The sequence below is a fragment of the Emydura macquarii genome, unplaced genomic scaffold, assembly GCF_026122565.2.
Source record: "Emydura macquarii macquarii isolate MOO-44397 ecotype Brisbane River unplaced genomic scaffold, CSIRO-AGI_Emac_v2 contig_629, whole genome shotgun sequence".
NCBI classification, from domain to species: domain Eukaryota; kingdom Metazoa; phylum Chordata; order Testudines; family Chelidae; genus Emydura; species Emydura macquarii.
This window is the reverse complement of record NW_027130766.1, coordinates 2,588,284-2,610,116: the sequence shown is the minus strand read 5'-3', so window position 1 is coordinate 2,610,116 and position 21,833 is coordinate 2,588,284. Positions and strand designations below refer to the sequence as shown.

Genomic DNA, 21,833 nt, shown 5'->3' with positions numbered 1-21,833 from the left:
AGAACGAATTGCAGTAATTTTCTTGTTTTGATAAGGAAAAATATTTCATTTTAGCTTTTGCTTTATTTGGTTTTGAAGAATTAGAATATAATATATATACAAGTCAAACCCGAAAGCCAAAATGAAACATTTTTCTTTATCAAAATCACAGCGATTCGTTCTGACATGTTTTGGAAGAAGATGTCAGTGAAAACAATATGACATATTATTACAGAGGTTTTCAACCTGTGGTCCACAGACCCCTGGGGGCGTCTGCAGATTATGTCTAAGGGGATCTGCAAAAGGTTGTTGTTACCACAGAACAGTGGTTTTCAACCTGGGGGCTGCAGATCACTGGGGATCCACAGGTTATGTCTAAGGTTTCCAAAGGGGTCTGCACCTCCATTCGAAATTTTAGGAGGCCACAAATGAAAAAAAGGTTGAAAACCACTGTATTATTAATTATTATATTACATTATTAGTATTAATTAATTATATTACATTACATCTCAAAAAAGATATATTGGAATTAGAAAAGGTACAGAAAAGGGCAACAAAAATGATTAGGGGTATGGAACAGCTTCCATATGAAGAGAGATTAATAAGATTAGGCCTTTTTGGCTTGGAAAAGAGACGACTAAATGACTGAGGTCTAGCAAAGTATGCCTGGTGTGCAGAAAGTAAATAAGGAAGTGTTATTTACTCCTTCTCGGAACACAAAAACTAGGGGTCACCAAATGAAATTGGCAGCAGGTTTAAAATGAACAAAAGGAAGTATTTCTTCACACAACGCACCGTCAAGCTGTGGAACTCCTTGCCAGAGGATGGTGTGAAGGCCAAGATCGTAACAGGGTTAAAAAAAAGAACTAGTTAAGTTCATGGAGGCTAGGTCCATCAATGGCTACTAGCCAGGATGGGCAGGAATGCAAAACCATGCTTTGAAATGTCCCTAGCCTCTGTTTGCTAGAAGCTGGGAAGCTGGATCACTTGATGATTACTTGTTCTGTTCATTCCCTCTGAAGCATCTGGCATTGGCCACTGTCAAAAGACAAGATACTGGGCTAGATGGACCATTGGTCTGACCTAGCATTGTCATTCCTATGTTTTTATTTAATATTATATATACTTAAGGCTTCTGATATTAGGTTTTAAACCAATAAACACCAATAAAACACTCCTGATACAACAAAAATAAAATAAAAAGAAATCAGTGGGATCTCTCCGAAATTGGGATTGTTTGATGCATGAGGAGTGGTTGACTTTGTTTCTTCATTCCTCCTTTTCTAACCATCTTTTTGGCCATGTAGGGTCTAGGGATCAAGGGTGTGGTGTCTGGAAAGCTGTATTAAAATTGTAGGGGGGGATTTGATAGCAGCCTTTAACTACCTGAAAGGGGGTTCCAGGGAGGATGGGGCTAGGCTGTTCTCCGTGGTGGCAGATGACAGAACAAGGAGCAACAGTCTCAAGTTGCAGTTGGGGAGATCTAGGCTGGACTTTAGGAAAAAGTTTTTCACTAGGAGGGTGGTGAAGCACTGGAATGGGTTACCTAGGGAGGTGGTGGAATCTCCATCTTTAGAGGTTTTTAAGCTGAGGCTTGACAAAGCCCTGGCTGGGATGATATAGCTGAGGTTAGTCCTGCTTTGAGCAGGGGGTTGGACTAGATACCTCCTGAGGGCCCTTCCAACTCTAATATTCTATGATTCTATGACTTTAAATACTATGGGGTTTCCTGGTCCTGCTCCCTGGCTAAGGGGTTCTGTAGGGAAGCATGTGATCAGAGTCAGTTTGCAGAGAGCCAGCCAGCCCAGAGTAAGGAAGGGTAAGTTGTGCCTGTCTGCCTTAGAGAGCAGCCTGTTTTGTCTCTCTCTGGTTTTGGTTGTTGCATGTTAGGGTTCTGGATAATAAGAAATAAAGTCGTGTTACATTGCAACCTTCCAGCAAGAGGATTTATGTTTTTATCTGACGTCTGTCTATGTGTGTGCTGTGAGTGGAACAAAAGGCTGCTCCTTTCCACCTCCTGAAGAAATGACAGACACCTTTTACTGGGGGAAAACATGACACTTTTTATTTTTCATCCATGCACATAAACAGCTTGGCGGGTGGGCACTCCAGAGGGAGGGACTCTGCTGGGAAGCAAACAGCCCCTTTCCCACAAAATGCTTCCCACTGAGCCCTTTCGGTGTTCCTAACCACACAGCGGAGCTGTGGAAATGACTTTGAGGCACTCTGGATGGGATCCAAACTGACCCCCCCCAGCGCAATTAATAAAACCATTTCAAATCAAGTGGGAATTCATCAATGCAACTTTGATTCAAACTGGCCAATCAGTGCCAAGGTGGATAAGAAACAAACCACATGATCCCATTCCTCGTCTTGGGGTTTTTTCTTCCAGGAACCCAAACATTTACAAATAAATAATTATCTTCTGCTTTGGCTCTTGCATAGTCAAAAAGTTTTGATCTGATTGGAAGAAAGAGTCCTATGCATCTGCTTGCACTCCTGCCTCAGTGACACACAAGGTCCCCGTGCATACCCCCAACACTTAACAGGCCCATACGTGTGTGCACACACGCACACTTATTAGGCCCATGTGCATACATTCCTACACACACACAGACTTTTGTGCGCGCACACATAGTGCACACACACTCACTAGGCACATGCACGCACACCCCTTGCACACACACACACACACACACACACCCCTTGCACACTCACACGACCCATGCATGCACACACTTTGCACACGCACATGACCCATGCATGCACACACTTTGCACACACACACCCGACCCCCACACACTTTGCACACACACACACCGGCATGCACACACCTTGCACACATGCCAGAGGAAAGCAGTGAGGTTTGCTGTTATTTCAGTTCCATTTCCGAGCTGGATTTGTGGGCCCTTCTCCTTGCAGAGCGGAATTTGACTGCGAGGACAACAGTGGCAATGAGGAGGAACAGTCCGAGGAAAAGCAGGATCCATTGGCCTGCGGCGGCTTGGCCGCTCTGGAGTGACAGCCCCAGGAAGCTGGCTCTGGCACTAGACTGCACTTGACCTGATTGAGAAGCAAGAAGAAAACGGGGGGTTGCAGCTATTTGATGGGCGGGTGCCCACAGAACAGACAGATCTGCTGAGGGCCCCAATCGCTCTTTGGAGCAAGTGGAGGCGTTCAGACCCAGGGGGATCTCGGCAGATAAATATCCCCTCCTTCCCCAGGTGGGTGGGCCCTTAGCACAGCCCCGGCAGTGAACATTTCAAAACAGGCCCGGCCGCCTGGGGAAGTGTCTGTTGCTACTAGTTTGACAGGGCCGGGTCTAGCAGCAAAGGAACCGAAGCAAGGTGTTGACTTGTTAGCAGTGAGCTAAGCACCTTGAGATGCTTTGTGCCTATTCCCCCAATCTAACAGATACGTGGAGGGGGGCTCACTGGACTTGGTGGGGGGAGGTTTTCAGAAACAGGCAGCCCCACCCAGCGCTCGCCAATGAGGAGATGCCGTTTCCAGGGGTTCCCCTTCCCAAACCGGGCAGTGTTGCTTCCATTCCTTCCAACCCCACCCCGGAATCGGCCTGGTCCTCAGGCGAGAATGTCACGCCGGCGACGGGGGCTGGCAACAGGGATGGCCGGTGGGACTGAGACCACAAAGCCAACTCTCCCGCGTTCCCAGCGGGGCAGCCGCTCTCAGCTGGAGCCGGAAGTACCCGCATATGGCGTCCAGTTGTACTCGGGCCAGCCCAGGGTCTCCCCATTCTTGGTGTTCTGAAGGATCAGCCAGTCCGTCAGCGGCTGGAAGTAGGTCATCAGGGCGTCAGCCGACATGTTGGGCTGCCCAGTGATGAGCTGCATGGCCTCCGGCCAGGGCCGGCTGAAGCCCAGCTTCATGGCGTTCCTGTGGACAAGAAAGCCTCCTTCACGCATGGCCGCCGCGTGCCCCAAGCTGCCTTCACAAACAGCCCTGCACCCTACCCCGGTCCCTGCCCCTCTTGGCTCAGGGGGTGATTGCAGCGCACGTAGGCATGCCCCTGCTGGGTACCAAAAGCAGGGAAGCGGCAGCCCCACAGGGTAGCTGCCCAAGTAAGTCCACAGGGTCCTGGGTGTGCAGCTGCAATTTCACTGTATCGATGTCCAAACCAGCGAGATCACCAACATGTGCTGCGATCGCCCCTCCGACCGCCGTGCAGCCGCACCCACGGTCAGCACCCGCGGGTCCTCCAGAGGGCGACACGATCGCAGGCACCCAAGGGTGGCATGGAGGGCTGAGCTGGGGGCTTGAATGGGGTGCGAGCGAGGAGGCAGATGCCCGAGGGGGGAGCGGAGAGGAAGCCCGTTTAACCGGCAGGACTGGGCAGTGCCGACACGGCACCGTAGCTCAGGTGAAGACCTCTTGCTCCTGTGTGTAACAGCTTCACTGCAGAGTCATGCAGCAGTGAAAGAGTTACGTCTGGTATTGCTTTTTCTTGGGGGGGAGGGGGGAGTGTTATGGCTCTTCCTTAAAAAACAGCCTTAATCCTTATGGAAACCCAGCTGCCACCTAGCGATAGCTTCTAATATCGCACCCCATCTCCCTAGCGAAGGCCGAGTACCGTTCCCACAAAGGTGGCCATCTCCTTTCAAACAGCAGCTGAGACCGAGTGGCTCAGATGATTGGCACTGAGCCCATCACCTGCCCCTCCCAGCTCCACCATCCGGCAGGGAAGGGTGCAGCAGAACCCAGCAGTTGTACCTGGAGCCGTCCAGGACTCCATAACTGCGTTAGAGCCAAACACGTCACTGGCAGGGCGGGACGGAGGAGAAGGCGGATGTGCTGGAGATCAGCACGCTCTGTCCCCTCACACCAGGAGTTAAGAGTAGGTGAAAGTCCCCAGGGTTAAAGGAGAGATTTAAAACTGGGGCTAGGGCACAGAGATAATCGGGAGACGTGGTTGTCCGAGAGGACAGGCCTCCTGGCATTCTCCCTCCCGGCACACAGGCTCTGCAGGATCCCATGCATTTCTCCGGCTGTCATACTCACGCCAGCAGGGTCCCGGCATCCTTGGATTGGTAGATGTCGCACTTGTGCAGGGGCCCTGTGTCACCGGCTGCTTTGCAGAGGGCTTGGTGGAACTGGAACTGGATCACGAAACTGACAAAGTACCTGGACAGGCAGTGGGGGGGAAAAAGGTGAGCAGGGCTGCGCAGCAAGTCTGGGCCGCCTCTACAGGCCACGTCAGATCTTTCTGGGCCGCTATTCACGTGGGTGTTTGTCTGAGAGTCCGCGGAGCAGCAGGCACCAAAGCCCGCCCTGCGCTGCGCTGTACAGCATGGCCTGAGTCGACACCTGTTTCCCACAGCACTCCAGGCTTTCCAGAGGGTCGCCCCCACGTAGGAACCACGTCCAACCCTGCTTCCGAAGACACCCTAACACAACTGCACATGCTCAATTTGCCCCTGGCTGTCGCGAAAGGCTGACATCTTTGTGATGGCTGGACATGTTAGACGGTACCACACACGCCCATACGTTGTCCCACGGCATCAGCCCCTCTTCTCAAGGTGGCTTCCCCCCCCGGGGTCAGCTGAGTGGCTACAAGCTGACACAGCTTCGATCCCAAGCAAAGGCGAAGGGAGTCGCTATGGAGGGGCAGGGGCCCGCAGCACCCGTGTGTAACCCCTGCCCGGCCTGCGTACCTGACGTAGGGAACGTTGGCCGGGATGTGAAACTTCGCACCTGGATCAAAGTCATCTTCTGACCTGGGGACAGGGGGGCACAAGCCCTGGTACTTCAACCTGCAAAGGGGATGAGGAGGGGAGCCATGGTTAGGGACCTCCAGCCCCACAGGATGGGAGGGAGACTCCAAATGAGCAGGTGGGGGGCATTCGGGGAGAGAGGGACTGGTGAGAGCAGTGATTAGCAGAGACCTCGGGGAGGGAGGGGATGGTGAGGGGAGAGGGAACGGGCAGATACAGAGGGAGGTGCTGGAATCTGAGGGGAGCAGCAGGGGCAGCATCGTGCATTGAAACGAGAGGGGTAGAATTTCCCGGACCGGACCTGGGATGAACCCCTCACTCCAGCAGGAGACCTTCAGTTTGAGGCATCACCAGCGCCAGGCAGGGGCCTCAGACTGACCTGAGATTCCACCACTGCTGGTTATATTCGTCCTCCTGAATGCGCCCATCAAACACTTTCCAGCGCCACTGGTCCATCAGGTACCCGAAGGGCAGGAAGGCGATCTTATCCAGGGCAATGCTCATCAGGTAGTTAATGTCACTCTCTGCAAAGGAGCGGGGCGGACGGGACGTCAGCGAGCCGGGCTTCTAGCCGCCCAGCAGATTCCCCCCCCCGGCAGGGTCTGTCTATTGCTGGGCGCAATGGAAGCTTAGCAGGACATCTCCACGGGTGCCCCAGCGTTGCCCCAGGGCTGCACTAGCCACACCCAATCCTCAGCACCCCGCTGGCCAGCGGCCCAGCTGACGGAGCTCGGGAGGTCTGGAGCTGGATAAGCAGCCAACAGCAGGCAGGAATCGTGTAGGAATTGTGGCTGGACCACGCCCCCCCATTCCTCCATCCCCCCAGAGGGGAGATGACCAGCCATCTCCATAGCTAGCATGCTCCTGCATCAGCCCGGAGGCACTGAGCCGAGTCCCCAGCACACTTCTGCCCCGCGCGCCGTGCGGACAGTGGGCAGCCTGCCCTCAACCCCTCCCAGGCCCGCTGACTTCCAGGGGAGCCCCAGTGAGCGGTCCCCAGAGCCCCGTCCAACCCACCGTCGTTATTCTCCACTTGATCCAGCAGATTGATGCTGTGCAGGTGCTTGGGCGTGGAGACGGACAGAGCCATGACGTCGCCGATGGCTTCGTGGAAGCCAGGGTTGGCCCCCTCGCGGAAGGAGATGGGCTGGTCCTTGTACTGCAGGAAGTACTGGACGTGGCCCATCTCGTGGTGGACGGTGATCAGGTCGTCCATGTTCACCACTGTGCACTGCTTAATCCTGGCACGCAGAGGGGAGAGAGATCGTGCACCAGGGTTAACGGGACAGAGAGAGAGAAAGACGCGATTGTGATGGAGGCACTAGAAACACCTGACACAACCAGACAGACAGTGAGAGCTGCTGCTCCCCCGGGGTACGTCCGCACGTGGCAGTGAGTCTCCGAGCCCTGCTCGGCTGAATCAGGTCCATGCCGCAGTGTAGACGTTTGGGCTCGGGCTGGAGCCCGGGCTCTGAAACCGGGTCTGGGAGCCTCAACTACTCTCTTTAGCCCCGCAGCAGGATCCCGACTCAGGCTCGGAGCCGCCCTGCTGCAGGCTGTCTTAGCTGAGGGGCCGTACCCACGGCCATGCAGCTCCCAGGCCTGGAGGAGGCTTCCTAGCAGGGATGCAGTGGTACTTGACTGACACCCTGGTGCAGAACGCAGAGCGTGGCTCTCGCTGTTACACTCCCGCTGCTCTGGGCCAGCGCTCAGACTCCTGCTCCATCGAGGGCAGGAACAGTCTGCCCTGCCACTGGCTTTGGGCACAGCGTGCTGGGGTGAGGGAGCAGCCGGGGACCCACTGACTAGCGCTCTGCTAAGACACCTCTGCCTCTGTTCCGGTGCTGGCTATGCTGAGGGGCGCGCTGCCAGCCCGCGGTACGGCCCAGCCTTTTCCCAGGCTCTCTGTAGGCACCTGAAGTCTTTGCGGTTGTAGAAGTCCCAGGCGGAGGCGTGGCACACCACCTCCCGGCCGGCCGGCTTCTCAATCATGGACTTGGCCCAGAACTCCTGTGGCATGGGGATCAGGCCCAGGGAGGTAAAGAACTTATCCGACTCTTCGAACATCCTACTGGCTGTCCAGCCCTGTGCAGACAGCAAAGAGAGCCCGTGGGAGACCAAGGCAGAGACGGGAAAGCTCCAGGCAGTTTGGTGACGGCAGGATGGGCAGGAAGCCGGGGACGGGAACGTGGCTGCACTTCTCGACTCTGAAACTCAGGGCATGATCCTGCTCCCGCTGGGGTCAGGGGACAAATTCTCATTTGCTTCACTGGCAGCAGGACCGGGCCCTTAAGAGGATTTAGCAGAGGGGATGGCAGAGGTCGGCAAAGATTCCTGCAGAGCCAGGTACTTGGGCGATGGGAGGGTGACGGCAGACACGGGCGATCGGGAAGGAGGCGATCAGGGCTGGTCTACCCCGGGAGCTTACATCGGCACAGCCGCGTCGCTCAGAGGGGTGACAAATCCAAGCGCGAGCTCGGAGGAAGAATTCTTCCATCAACCTGGCTATGGGCACACCGACGGGAGAACCCCGCCCGTCGCCGCTGCAAGTGGCTACATGGGAGTACCGCAGCTGTGCCGCTGCAGCCTTGCAAGTGTAGACGAACCGGGGTCTGGATCCTTAGCCTGGTGGCTAACGGGGGAGGGATGCTAAGCAAATGGCTGCATCCGGGGCAGGGATAGTGGATTATCAACTGGGGGTGGGGGGGCTGCAATCTGTGATGCACTCAGTAACAGGAAACGCTGGGACAGCTCTAAGCTGGGGCTCCCAGCTTGCTCCTAACAGCGCTGGCTCACTGGCCATTACAACTTAAAATACAAACCTCAGCCTATTCCTGAGCCTGGCTGGTCCCTGCAGGACCCCTCTGCGCTTGTCCCTACCTCCCTCTGCCTCACAGACACCAAAAGCCTGACTTCCTTGCACCGCACCTTGTGTAGACGTTTACACCAGTGCAAGGGGGCTGCTGACACTCGGAGCTGGGAGCCATTTGCACCCACTGAGCTGGGAATGATGGCACACAGTGCGCAAAGTGAAGGAGAGTCAGTCCCTTTTCAACCTAGGGTGGAGCTAATAGGACCTACCTGGTCTGGTTACTAGGCGGAGTCAGTAGAAGAAATCTGCATTTGTCTGCAAGCCGCTAGCTTGATTCTCTCCAGTTTTACACCAGAGTATCCCACTGGCTTCTGAGCTCGGTAAGCGGCTAATCAGGGCCAGTGGCTGCAGGATTATTCTCAGACCTGGACTGTTTCCCGGGGGAAGGGAAGTCAGCATCACCTAGAGAGGAAAAGGGTTTCCCGAAAGCAGAGTCTCAAAGAGTTCAGTGCACTAACCTGTCTTTGCATGGCCGGGGTGGCATCCACTTTGGTGGCACTGGGGTACGGCACCACCAGGTCAAAAATGTTGGACCATGACTGGGCCCACATGTTCCCTAGGAGACCCACGGGGGAGGGGGGTGTTGGAGGGACAGAAAGAGGAGGAGAAAGGGAGAGAAGAACAAAGGCAAAGTTACTCCAAACCCCGGAGCCGTCACTACCTTAGCGATGTCACTACCTTAGGCTATTTTCAAAGAGGCCTAAGGGCTTTGGATGCCTTGGAGGGAATCCCGGGGGCAAGGAGGGGGAACTTTGAAAGCCTCCATGCTGGTTTGCAAAGGGGGGAAGGGAGCAGGAACCCCTGAGCAATAGCCATGATGAGCACTGCTGTCCCCGCAGCAGCTTCCCCGCTGACAATCCCACCTCGGCCCCCAAACACGCCCCTGTTCTCAGGGTAACACAGGACTGCACGAGGCCCTTTCCTGTAGGCAAGTCAGTTAAGTCAGTGTAACTCCACTGCCATCAGTGAGAGGAAGGATGGGCCAATGGTTAGCGCACGAGCGTGGGATTTAGCAGACCTAGGTTCAATTCTCCCTTCTGCTAGACAGCCCGGGTGACCTGGGGCAAGACTCTCGGGCTCGGGTCCTCCGAGGGATTTAGGCTCCTATCTTCCCTTGATTTCTATGGAATCTAGGAGCTTAAGAACCTTTGAGGATCTGGGCCAACGCCTCTCTGTGCCTCAGTTTCCCCTCTGTACAATGGGGATAACAGCCCTGCCCTGCCTCGCAGGGTGTGGGGAGAGGATAAGCATATTAAGGCCCGTGAGGTGCTCAGATGCTGCAGTGATGGAGCCAGAGAGGTGCCGAAGATAGACAGAAATGGAGCTGCCCTGGCTCTGAGACCCGGCTTCCGCTTGGCCCAAAAGTCCAGTGAGGGGGGGAAAATGTCATCCAGCCCATGGAGCAGAAGACAGCAAAGCAGAACTCCTGCCTCGACAGCCGGCTCGCTGGGACTGGGGATGACCACAGCTCTCACACTTGGGTGCCAAAAGCTTGGTACACGGGGCCGACTTTCCGAAGCTATTTCCGGACGATTTCCATGTGCTCAGCACCCAGCGTGCTGGGCTCTTTGCAAAGCCTGGCTTCAACTCGGGGGTGCTGGGCCTTCCTGGAAGTCCAGACCCTAAATGTATCTCCCTAATGACGGGCCCTGATTTTCAGAGGACAGGTGCCCTTTAATTCCAGCTGGTCCCCACTATCACCAGCACCCCTACAGCGACAGCCTGATTCACAGCCCCAGGGAAACCTGGCCACTGCAGCCGGCTGCTCCGTGTCCTGAATCTCTGTAGGAAGGAGCCAGCTGAGAAGGTGGGGAGTTAGGTCTCCAGGGAGGGCAAAGAAGGAGAAGGCCTGTCTCGTAGTCCCAGAGCCCAGACATAAAACCTCCAGGGAATGACCCAAGAGAAATGCAATTGCCCCGTCCACGCCCGGCCGGGGCCATACCTAGCAGATGAGCAGGGATGGGGCCCTTCAGGTTGACGTGCTCCTGGCCGTACTTGTTGTAGAGGGCCCGGCGCACGTAGGCGTGCAGGTTGAGGTAGAGGGGCTGCAGCTGCAGGTAGATGGCCTCCAGGTCTGCTTCGAAGGTCGGCGTTTCGTACAGGGATCTCCAGTAGGCCCCGTTGTCCGCGTGACCTGCCCAGATGCAGAATGAGAGAGGGGATCATGGGCACCCATCCTCCCCCCCATCGGCTCCCTGCAGCTGGCCTCACACCCCTGGCATGGGGACGGCCCTGCCCCCTCACTCCTGGAGGTGGAAGTGTGGGGCAAGGGCAGTTGACTGGGCCGTGTTCCTGGGCCACTGAGGTTGGCTCCGGGTGAATTTCTGAGTCTATCTCCCTTTATGATGGGCTTTCAGAGACTCCTGACTCCTTTCCTGGCCACACCCAAGACTCTGCTGGTGGCTGCTGCTTTTTAATCCACTTCCCTTCAGACCAGCCTCCGAAGCCCTCCGAGGTGTTCACATGGGGCTTACTGAGATTGTCACAGGAGCCTAAGGGAACTAGAGACCTGGTGTCCATCGAATTCCAGTGGGAACTGGGCACCTAACTGGGCACGGAGTACCGGCAGCCCCGCTCACTGAAAGGAGGGCTGTGTCTGAGTAAGGAACTCAAGGTTGGGTTCAGGGAGCCGGAGGCCTCTGATACATCTTCTGCAGAGGGGTAGGGATGGAAGCGGAGTGGGGCAGGGATGGGGGTGCATTGAGGGGCAAGGACAGGAGCGCAGGGGGGCGGGGATGGAGGCACAGTGGGGCAGGAACAGGGGTTGGAAATGGGGGCATGTTGAGGGGGCAGGGACAGGAGTGTAGTGGGATGCAGATCAGGCCGGGGATCGGAGCGCAGTGGGGCAGGGACGGAGGGCCTGCCAGCTGCGTCTTTAGGAAGCTGTGGCCCCATAGCGGGGAGCTGACCATTGAGCCGGGCTGCCTTGTTGCTCAGCTCCACGTATCTCTTGTATTTGCTTTTGATTTCTTTCCCGGAGGCGTCCCGCCAGCCTTTCCAGGAGAAGAGAAGCTCGTCATAATCCCTCGACTTGGCTAGGATGTCGGTAAGGTCTGAAAAGAGAGGCAACAACCATGGACTCCCTGCCGTACCTCGTAACATCACAGAGCCTGGGCACCCCTGCAGTGTCCTGTTGACCTCACGTCCCCACCCTCTGCCTCTTCCACCGTTAGATCAGCCACCACGGAACGGTCCCCATTGCATAGCCTTCCTTCCCCGGCCAGGCCCTCCTCCTAGAGTTCTACTGCAACCAGCCCCAGCTCACCCGGCGGGACCACGCCCCCCTCTCCGCTGGCTCACCCGGCGGGACCCTGCCCCGCGTCCCCGCTGGCTCACCCGTGCGCACTAGCAGGGTCTACAGGGACCAATTATTGCAGAACACATTAGTGAGCTTCTGAATTCACCCCCCCCTCCATAGTGCACATTACGGCTCCGTGTAGATAAACCCTTAGATCCAAGCAACCATTTCCCCTTTTTTATGCACAGGGACGGGGTTCAATCAATGTTGATTGGTTAAAAAAAACCCTGAAATCAAAGAAGCCCTACCTGGTGAGATTATTGCTCCCTGCCACGGTTCTCATTCTGCTTTTCCCTCTCCCTTTTCCCAAAACCCTCCTGGGAGAACCCGTGTTGGTCCCAGTTTTCTCTGTTGTCCATGTGAATGTAACCACTCCTCTATATTCCATATGCTCTGTAGCGGAACCTCATCCTGCCGGGGACACCCTCGTTGCTACAGAGCAGTAAGGTAGGTTTTGATACTGGCCCTGATTTGATACCAGGCTCCTTTGGGATGTAGCCGTCGGGCTGAGATCAAATGAGATGGGAACTACAGGGCCGGGTATTTGGGAACCTTCACGCACTTTCCTCCCAGTTTGCTGCATGCACCTATGGAGATCCCAGCCTTAATTTCTGAAGCATCTTCAGAGAACTCCGGGTGCTGGCTGGCTGGTGAAGTTGGATGCCTACCATTCTCTGGAGGCCTTTCTACATCTTACCAGGATCCAACGGATAGCACTTGTCCTGTCCCTTGCAGACCTTGGCTACGCTGTACGTGGTCTCCATGTCCGAGAGGATGGTGTTGTACTGAAAAAGAAATTGTATCCACTTAGACGCCTGCTTTTTACTCATGCGCTCAGAGATGATACAATGGCAGAGCCTGCTGGATGTCTCCAGCCACCCTTCTGTAGCCCTTCCAGCCAGAGATCTCAAAGCACTTTACAGACATGAAAGAATCCAGCCTCACCACTGCCGGGAAGATAGGAAATAAATATCCACTTTTCACAGGGGTTGTGTACGGGGAGGAAACGGAGGCACAAAGAGATGAGACTTGCCCATGCTCAGTCAGTGGCAGTCCCAGGGGCCTGAATCTCCAACCCAAAGGATGCAAGTCACCCTCATTTACCTCAGTGGGAGTTTTGTCTATCCTGTAGGGGAAGCTGGAGCCTGAGAATCCTGAGCCCGGCTACCATGCTCTGGACGCTAACCAACACTCCTCTCTCACACAAAACACACTGGATGAATCTCTGCCTCTTTCAACAAGAGAAAGAACATGGGAAACTAAGTGGCTTAATGATGACAGACCATGACTAGCATTACTACTAGATCCGGCTGAAAAATGAGCCACAGTTTAGTTGCCTCATGCCCCCATTCTCCTGTCCAGGCTGGGTTCCCACGTCAGACTACATTTCCCATAATGCACTTGTGTGAAATTGAGTCCAATTGGGGAACCCAAACAATAAATAAGAATCTGGGTGTGAGGCAACCGAACTACAATTCCCACAAGGCACCACGGCAGCATTTCCAAATGGAAACATTTTGGCTTTCGGGCATTCAGTTCTGTGACCAAACCAACCAATTTTTTCCCTGGGAAGCGGATACTTTTTGCAAAACAATTTAGTTGAAAAATACAATTTTCTGTCAAAAAACCCCATTTCAACAGATAAATTCTGATCAGTCCTAATTACCAATCAGCCAGTGTAAAGCCCTTAGATCCAAGCACCCACTTCTGGCACCAATTTCATTTTGTGTGTACCAGGAGGGGGTTTAATCAATGTTTATTAGTTAAAGAAAAAACCCTAAAATCAAAGAAGTTCTATGACATACCCAGCTGAGCAATACCGATTCCATCCAAGAGAGGGCAATGGTGCGCGCGCACACACGCACACACACACACACACACACACACACACATTAACCCTTTCCCCACCCCAGTAGCACAGAATGCAAAGGGCCTGTCACACGGGAGTATCTGGGAGTTGGGGCAAACATTTTGATAGGAAGGAACTGACTTGCTCGGTAAGTTCTCTTCACTGCAATGGGGAGGAATCAGGGTTTTAGTGGTGGCGTTGTGCTTCCAGCCCGAGCCTGCTGAGAACCCACAATCCCACCCTAATCGGATGTTGTGGCAATGGCAGACGTTGCGTTAGGACTGCGCTGCTGCAGCAGACAGGAGGAAGTGGCGGACAGGCAGGGAAGGAGGGAGCGTGCAGACACAAGTTTTGGCGCACTCTGGCTGAATCGTGGAAAACACAAGAATTCGGCTCCCTTTTTGAGTGAAATTTCGGGCCTGTTATTTTTATCTAACTGGATCTCCCGTACCTAACTGTAACGTACCTACCATCAACCTGGGATCAACCCTTTATTGCATATTGTCCTTCTGAACTTCCAGGAACAGTGCTAGGTCAGGTGTCATCCCTCCAGCCAAAGGCAACACAGAGTTATGCAAAGCTGCCCTCGCCTTTTATAGGAGGGTGGCATTGTGGGAGATTACAGGCCCCAGCATGCAACGCTCCACCTGCATTTGAAGAGCCAAGCCACGCTGCATGTTGGGACATGTAGTCTTTGGTTAGTGAAGCCTGTGGGACAAGGATTGTGTCTTCCCTGCTTGGGAAGTACCTAGCGTGCTGTCTCAGTTCTGCATGAAAGCCGTGGGAGGCCACAATCGGCTCCATGTTACGCCAGACAGGAGCAGCCCCGCTAGGTGCTATCAGAGAACACTCTGCCTCCCTGCACCTCACCTCCTTCAGCTCTGCTTCAGACAGGGCGGCTCTCTCAATGTCGCTCAGTTTCTTCAGGATGCGCTTCACGCTCTGGTCCTGGAAGTCGGAGTAATCGAACTGCCGGGCCTGCATGCCATGCTTCAGGGTGTGGGCGGACATCTCCAGGTTCTTCTCCAGCTGCAGGACCCAGTGGGGACAGGAAAGGAATCATCCAGTTGGGCTCCATCAGACCCAGGTCCCCGCTAAGAACACCGGAGCGTGTGACGGGCAGCCATGGCACGCTCTCATCACGGGCTGGCCACGGACCTAGGTCTAGGTCTAACCTGCAAACGAGGCCCAGCTGGAGATGTCTCCTGGCTATGTTTAGGGATGCAAGGGGAAAGGCACCTCCCATCACGTGAATGCTACCTGCTGGCTACCAGTATGTGGATGTGACAGCAGCAGCAGCCCTGGTTTTCTGTGCTCATCTGAATGGACCTTGGGTATAACCTGTCTGCCTTTGCTGTCAGCATCACACCGTGAGGCCTGCAGCTTGGTCTCATACCATGATCTGCTTGTTGTAGTCAGTGATGTTGGTGTTGTACGTCCAGGACGCCTCGGTGTAGGCATTCCACACCACTTCGGCCGTGCTGTTGTACTCTGCCAAGAAGGTTTTGGCTTGAGCTTCATCCGCTGTTTTATCTAGAAGGGGGAAAAACCCAATGGATAAAGCAGCCAAATGAGCTCTTCCTCTTGTGTGAGCAGAACCTCCTTGGAGAATCCATGACCAAGCCCTCGCCAGCGCCACAGGCTCTCCACACACCAGAGCAGGCTTCACTTCCTGCCCCAGTGCCCCCTTAGAGAGCGGTGATAGGAGAAGCCAACACATGAGTGGCAGGTGGACACTGGTGGAACATCTGCCTTTGTTCATCTGGACAGGAGAACCAATAGCCAGGATGAGCCCAGCATTCTAGACTGTACCAGTCAGCCAATCAGGATGCAGCACAGAATGCCACCTCATTGATTATCTGTTACATTGCGGGAGCGGGAATTACTATAACGAAAGAGACCATTGGTCCATCTAGTTGGGGATCAGGTGCCCAGCCAATGGCACATATTTCAAAGGAAAGTGCAATGCCCCATGATTGTGCGATGCTCTCTGGAGCCCAGCCGGAGAACGGTACATGCTGTGTTATGTCTGACTAGCCCATCACACCGCGCCCGAGCAGAGACATCGCCCACGTTCCACATGCACTCTGAGCAGCAATGCCATGCTGTGTCCATCTGGGGACACTTCCTAACACCCCTGAACCCCACTCTGGGGCAAAGGGAGAGTGCTGAGGCTTTACCGATGCCATCAGGGTAGCCTTCAGGGACAGGCGGACGCCACTCAAAATCTGGCCAGCCCAGAGTTTCATTGCTTTTGCTGTTCTCTTTCTGAAGCCAATCTGTCACAGGGCTGAAATACTCCAGTAGGGCCCCTGCGTCCATCTTCTCCGTGCCAGTCAGGTTGAGGAGGATCTCTTGCCATGGCTTGGAAGAGCCAACTTTCAACACCTCGCTGCAGGGAACAGGAAAAACAAATGCCAGCAAGAGACAATGAGATGGACGGCCAAAAGCACAGCATGTGTAGTTTTGCACATCAAGATATGGGCATGACATTGGCAGACCAGGTGCCAGCTTATGTCAAAGTCTCCATGTCTCAATTGAATACTGAAAAACGTGTAGCTGGAATCAGTCTGGTATTGTTAAAATTGGTATTAGAATTATCAAAATTTGTTTAGACTTTATTGAATGCTTGTGAGTTGCTGCCTGCCTTAATCTCGCTTATAACACCTGTACCCCATATTGTAATATTTGAGCAGGTGTATTGTGAGCTTCCGTGGCTGTGTAACTCACCAGACAGGAGAGAGACATTAATTACTGTGAAGTGCTGATCATCAACAGAACGTGTTATGTCCTCCCCAACAGGAAAGGTCCATCGATACTGGACATGCTATCGTGGAACGTTAAAGAGGACAAAAGACTTTGTTGTTCTGCTCTCCATTCCATGAAGATGAGTCATGCAAGTGGATTGCTCCCATCAGCTGAGTCTGACGTTCAAAGCACATGGCAGGAAGGGGATGATAAACCTCAAACAAAAGGAACCTAGTATCTCTGTGCTGCTTGGATGTTGGGGGGCAGGCAAGGGTTTCCTAGGCATAAGCAAGAGATCCCCATCTGCTTGCCATGGGTTAGCTCTAAAGGACATATAGAGCTTACTTATTATAGATTTACAGAAGCTTCTATTACCTTTGGAAACTTGAAATTGTAACTTATTTATGTATATATATTTGCCCGCTTAAACCTTGTAAATGACTCTCTAATTTCCTTTTCTGACTTAATACATCTTTATTTAGGTTATTATAGGATTGACTACAAGTGTTTGTCTTTGTTGTGAGATCTAAGGTGCAACTGACCTGGGGTAAGTGACTGGTCCTTTGACATTGGGACTAACCTGCATGTTGCTGTGATTCTTGGCGTAAGGGACCACCTGTCACAAAAGTATGCTCGCCTGGGTATCCAAGGGGACAGTCTGTGACTCCATGGTTAGGCTGTTATAGTGCCTGAGGCGTTCACACCTGATCATCTAAGTATAGAATTCACTGCCACTTTGGAGTTTGTACCCTGCTTCTCAACAGTCTGCCCTGAGTCACTGCAGGCAGTGTTATAGGCAATCGATTCTCAGGCTTTGGGGTATCAGCTGGCCACCCCGGGCTTCCGGGGAGCATCTCCTCTCACCATGTGCTTAAATCACTTCTGAAAATGGCACCCAGGCCCCTAAACCATTTAGATGTCCTTAAAAATGTTACACTGGGAGTTCTGTTTTATGAGCTTCGCTCAGGCCTGGAGTTGCACCGACTTACACTAGTGCTGGATTTGGAGAGAGCCCAGTTTTATACACACAGCCCCCCACTTTCACTGATGGCACCTATCCCTGTATGAAGAACCTGCCCTTAGCTGGGACTTGAACCAGGGACTCATGCTTCTAAAACAACCACGCCACCACTTGTGCTAAAGGATAACCTTCTTCAGCGAGCCCTAGTGCAGGGAACAACAGCTTCCTGGACCTCCAGCCAGCAGGGGACAAGGCCATCACACCCCTCCCAGATGAACCGATGCACTGGTCCCATAAAAACAGCCAGGCTGGGTCAGACCAATGGTCCATCTAGCCCAATATCCTGTCTTCCGACAGTGGCCAATGCCAGGTGCTTCAGAGGGAATAAGTGAGAAAGAGGCTAGTGGGGAATGAAGAATGTCCCCCGCTGCCTTTTGTGACTCTTCAGGGTCCTTTCTAACCTCCCTGCTGGGGCTGGGGTCCCGGGCTGAGCAACTCACCCCCTTGTTTCCCAAACTCTCCCTCGGCTCTGACCTGAGTTTTGCTCCCGCCTCTTTGGACGTGTAGATGTCACAGGTGTGCAGGGGGCCGGTGTGATTGGCGGCTTGGCACAGGGCCTTGTGGAACTGGAACTGCAGGATGAAGCTCACGAAGTATCTGCCAAGAAAGCAAGCGCCGCACCAAAGAGTCCTCAGGGCTGAGCAATAGGAACAGGGGAGAGACCGGCTGATCTCCGCGGCTGGGAGGAGGTGCCCCCGCCCCAGGCCCTTGGGAAGCAGCAGGACTTTTGCCTCCTTCTGCCATTTATGTTCTTCTCGTCTTTGGAATCATTCTAGGCCCCGAGCAATGAGGATGCCCGGATGGTGTGATGAGCGTTTCAGAGACCGACCCTGGTTTATTGTGCTGACAAAGGGGAGGAGCTGACAGAAGCACGGTGAACATTTCACCAGCTCTGCCCTGCTGTCTCCCATACCAAAGCAGACCTGGACTCCCCACGCTGAGCTTACTGTACACCCTAATCCTGACCCACTGCACCCCGTGTCATGGCAGGTTTGGGCTCTGTCAATGGAGATTCTACATGCCGTGCTGTCACAAACGTCCTGAGAATCAGGGCGATAGCATCGGTATCTTTAGCTAACACAGGCTCTATATGAGGATCTCCAGTAGCTGTGACTAATTTTAAGGTTTTTAATTCTCAGTGTGGCCCCGCCACTAGAAGATAGCAAAGACACATACCAACTTAGCTAGTATATCACATAGTTCACCCCCCAGCTGGAGAGAGAGATGGGTCTGACGGAGAGCTCTCGGGTGCCCCTGGCTGCGGATCTGGAGAACCTTGCCTGATCCAGACAGCAAGTTGCATCCACTTCCCGTGGGTTTGCTGATACCGATAAACGTGCCCCAAAGGACTAGAGTTGAGCCGCACCAAACTGACGTCAGGGAATTGGCTCAGCGCACCCCCAGAGCCCAGTGGTCTGAGAAGCGAGTTGCATGCAGTGTCAGTACCTGATGTAGGGGGTGTTGCCAGGGATGTGAAACTTCGCACCTGGGTCAAAGTTGGTTTCGTTCCTTGCAACTGGAGGGCAGATGCCCTGATATTTTGTTCTTTAAAACAAAGTGGTGGGGGGGGAAGGGGGAGAGAAATAGAGGGGAACAAAATGAACAGCATTAACGGGGGCCAGAAAGGATCAGACAGATGAGCCGCCCCTTGGGATGTGCAGAGTAAACAGGAAAGAAGACGAAGGAAGGCGGGAAGCTATAGGGATGACCAACCCTGGACATGTCTGGGGCTTAATTTCAGATATTTCTATCCCTCCACCCCCATACATACCCACCCATCTATCCACATTTATATCCTCCCACCCACATACCCACCCATCTATCCATCCATTCATCTACCATAACACTGGCCTGGCCCCAAAGCTCAGAACATGCTCTCTTGTGAGATTCCTGGTATTTCCCACTCCCAGAAATCCCAGCCAGGATTCACGAGTGCAGAGGCGGCTGTAGTGGTTCTCCAATGATATCTGACCTACGCATGTCAATGAAATGTTTGGGTCAGTTTCTTCTTTTCTCCAGCCACATTTGGCCCAGCCCCTGTTCTCCAGGGGAAAACGCCAATGACACGGTTCGTATCCATTTCAACCCACCCTAGGGGCCGAAGGTGAAGTAATCTGGGCAACTCCCAAGCAATCGCCGTCTGTTTGCATGGTGCATCTTTCAAGCCAGAAATAGCACCGAACTTTTCACACTTCACATACCCATGCACACACACACACACACACACACACACACACTCATGCCTCTCTACCCATGGGCACACAGGTGCGCACACCCACAGACATTTGCAGGAAGACACACACACACACACACACACACACACACACACACACACACACACACACACACACACGCACGCATTCATGGACCCATGCACAGATCTGCATTCGCACCCCCGGGCCCTTTACCTCAGATACCACCAGTCGTAGTTGTAGCGGCTCGGGGGAGTGCGGCCACTGAAGACGTTCCAGCGCCACTGGTCGATGAGGTAACCGAAGGGGAGGAAGGCAATCTTCTCCAAGGCCATTTTTAGTAGGTAGTTGATGTCACTCTCTGCAAGAAATGGAGCCTGAGTGAAGCAGGGCAGGGACCCGGGGGGATGCAGACATGAGCCCAGGATTTCTGGGAAAAGCCCCCAGACCCTGGCAGGTGGGAGCTGCAGCAAGGTCTGAAATGGCATCGTGACAAAGATGCAAGTCTTGACATGACCCTTCCCATCAGTAATGGCATCACTAGATGCTCCTCCCTGGATCTCCTGACTAGAGCAGGTGACATTTTTTTTTGACAAAACTCTGCTAATTTGAAGCCCCTTTCAAATCCGGGGACCTGGCTCTGCCCTTGAACTGGTTTTAAACTCCCAAGGCCGTCACGACTCCTGCTTCGCATCGGAATAAGCAAGATCAGATCCAGAAGTCCTGGCTCAGGCAAAATTCCCACGGACGTTCATGGCCTGACCCAGAGAGGTGCTTAGCACCCCCACCCCCATGGGAGCCGGAGGACAGGCCCAGTGCCAGTTTTGCCTGGATAAGAGCTGCCTTGGTCCCAGCGTTCGGCCCCTTGCTCCCCAGGCTGACACAGCGGGCACAGGGTGGGCGCTGGACTTGCTGTCTCAGCGATCAAAGCGCAGCAACAGCATCAGACAAAGCAGCCGCCCGTACGGCCCCAGCGACCATCGCCCTGAGCGGAAAATCACCAACTCTCATTAGCAGAAGCCAACTGGCGGTGACCTTTGCTAGCCTGTCCCGGCGTTACACCAGCTCACGCACTCCTCCTCCCCCCACCAGAGATTCTCACCTCTCTGAAAAGCCTGGACCTGCCTATGCAGCCTTTGGCTGGGTTATTTAAATGAGCTGTTTCTCCTTCCTCCCCCTCAGCGAGCATGTCCTAGGGCAGCAGGGCAAGTGCCCGTGCTTCAGAGCCAGGCGAGCCCCCGGATTTCAGCTCCCACAGGTCTTTGGCTGGAGCAGGATTGGGGTTGGGGGGGTGAAAGGTTCATTCTTTGGAAGGGGAACTGGACAACAGCCCTGGGACTATCCCTTAGACTCATGGCCCTTCTCTGTTACCCACGACTCTGGCCATGTGGGCCCAGATCCTCCTCTGGTGGAAGCTTGTATAGGCCACTTTACACCATTTAGGCCTTTACTTTCAGGTGCTGACATGGGAGACAGCCTGGGCTAATTGTTAGCACAAGGGGCCAGTCTGCTGGGACTCTGAGGCTCTAGTCCCAGCTCTGCCACAGACTTTCCAGGTAACCTTCGTCAAATCACTTAACTTCTCTGTTCCTTTAGTGTCTCCTTTTGTCAAAACAGTGATCGTGACACTTATGATGCACCTTTGTGACGTGCTTTGAGATCTCTGGATTTAACAATGTCACCCAGGTGCTAGGTGTGAGTGAAAATAAATGCACCAGCCTGGGACGTAGGAGCTGGGCCAGCCTGGAGAACAGTCCACAGGTGAGCAGTGATGATGGCTAGGAGCACACAGAAGCCAAGGGAGAAAATCCCGTCAGCGCTAACTCCGGACTCAGAGGCTCCTGCGGACCAGCCAATGTGCAACAGACTCAGAGCACGAGAGCTGGCATGACAGGGCAGCCGGGGGATGATGGCAGCCAGGAGCCAAAACCCCTCCAGCCTAAAGACACTCTTCTGCATGGCTGGCAGAGTGAGGGCCTTGCACGCCGGAGGCAGGGGAGAGCAGCTTTCCCCTTCAGAGACCCTAGAGACAGACGCAGTGAGTGGGATGCAGCAACAGGGAAGCGTGCGTGGAAGGGCCCCCGCCTCCGAGCAGCCATAGCGAGGGCCCTGGTGCTGTCGGGCATCTTCCCTCCTTGCAGCTCT

The 21,833-nt window shown here is 54.0% G+C and overlaps 1 protein-coding gene across 2 annotated transcripts in view; it reads right to left on the bottom strand.

Moving 5' to 3' along the window:
- Positions 1–2,016: 2,016 nt before the first annotated feature.
- The window catches only part of ACE (angiotensin I converting enzyme), a 43,110-nt gene continuing 23,293 nt past the window's right edge, over positions 2,017–21,833 (bottom strand). For both annotated transcript variants that reach the window (XM_067540997.1, XM_067540998.1), the window contains 17 exons: positions 19,905–20,049; positions 18,943–19,041; positions 17,971–18,093; positions 15,908–16,119; positions 15,124–15,260; positions 14,598–14,756; positions 12,576–12,663; positions 11,490–11,633; positions 10,523–10,714; positions 9,039–9,136; positions 7,624–7,793; positions 6,726–6,949; positions 6,088–6,232; positions 5,649–5,747; positions 4,996–5,118; positions 3,686–3,873; positions 2,017–3,042 (listed from right to left, as the gene is read on the bottom strand). In XM_067540997.1, coding sequence (XP_067397098.1) covers positions 2,852–3,042; positions 3,686–3,873; positions 4,996–5,118; positions 5,649–5,747; positions 6,088–6,232; positions 6,726–6,949; positions 7,624–7,793; positions 9,039–9,136; positions 10,523–10,714; positions 11,490–11,633; positions 12,576–12,663; positions 14,598–14,756; positions 15,124–15,260; positions 15,908–16,119; positions 17,971–18,093; positions 18,943–19,041; positions 19,905–20,049 — 2,537 coding nt within the window. In that variant the 3' untranslated portion in view covers positions 2,017–2,851. The remainder of the gene's footprint in view (positions 3,043–3,685; positions 3,874–4,995; positions 5,119–5,648; positions 5,748–6,087; positions 6,233–6,725; positions 6,950–7,623; positions 7,794–9,038; positions 9,137–10,522; positions 10,715–11,489; positions 11,634–12,575; positions 12,664–14,597; positions 14,757–15,123; positions 15,261–15,907; positions 16,120–17,970; positions 18,094–18,942; positions 19,042–19,904; positions 20,050–21,833) is intronic.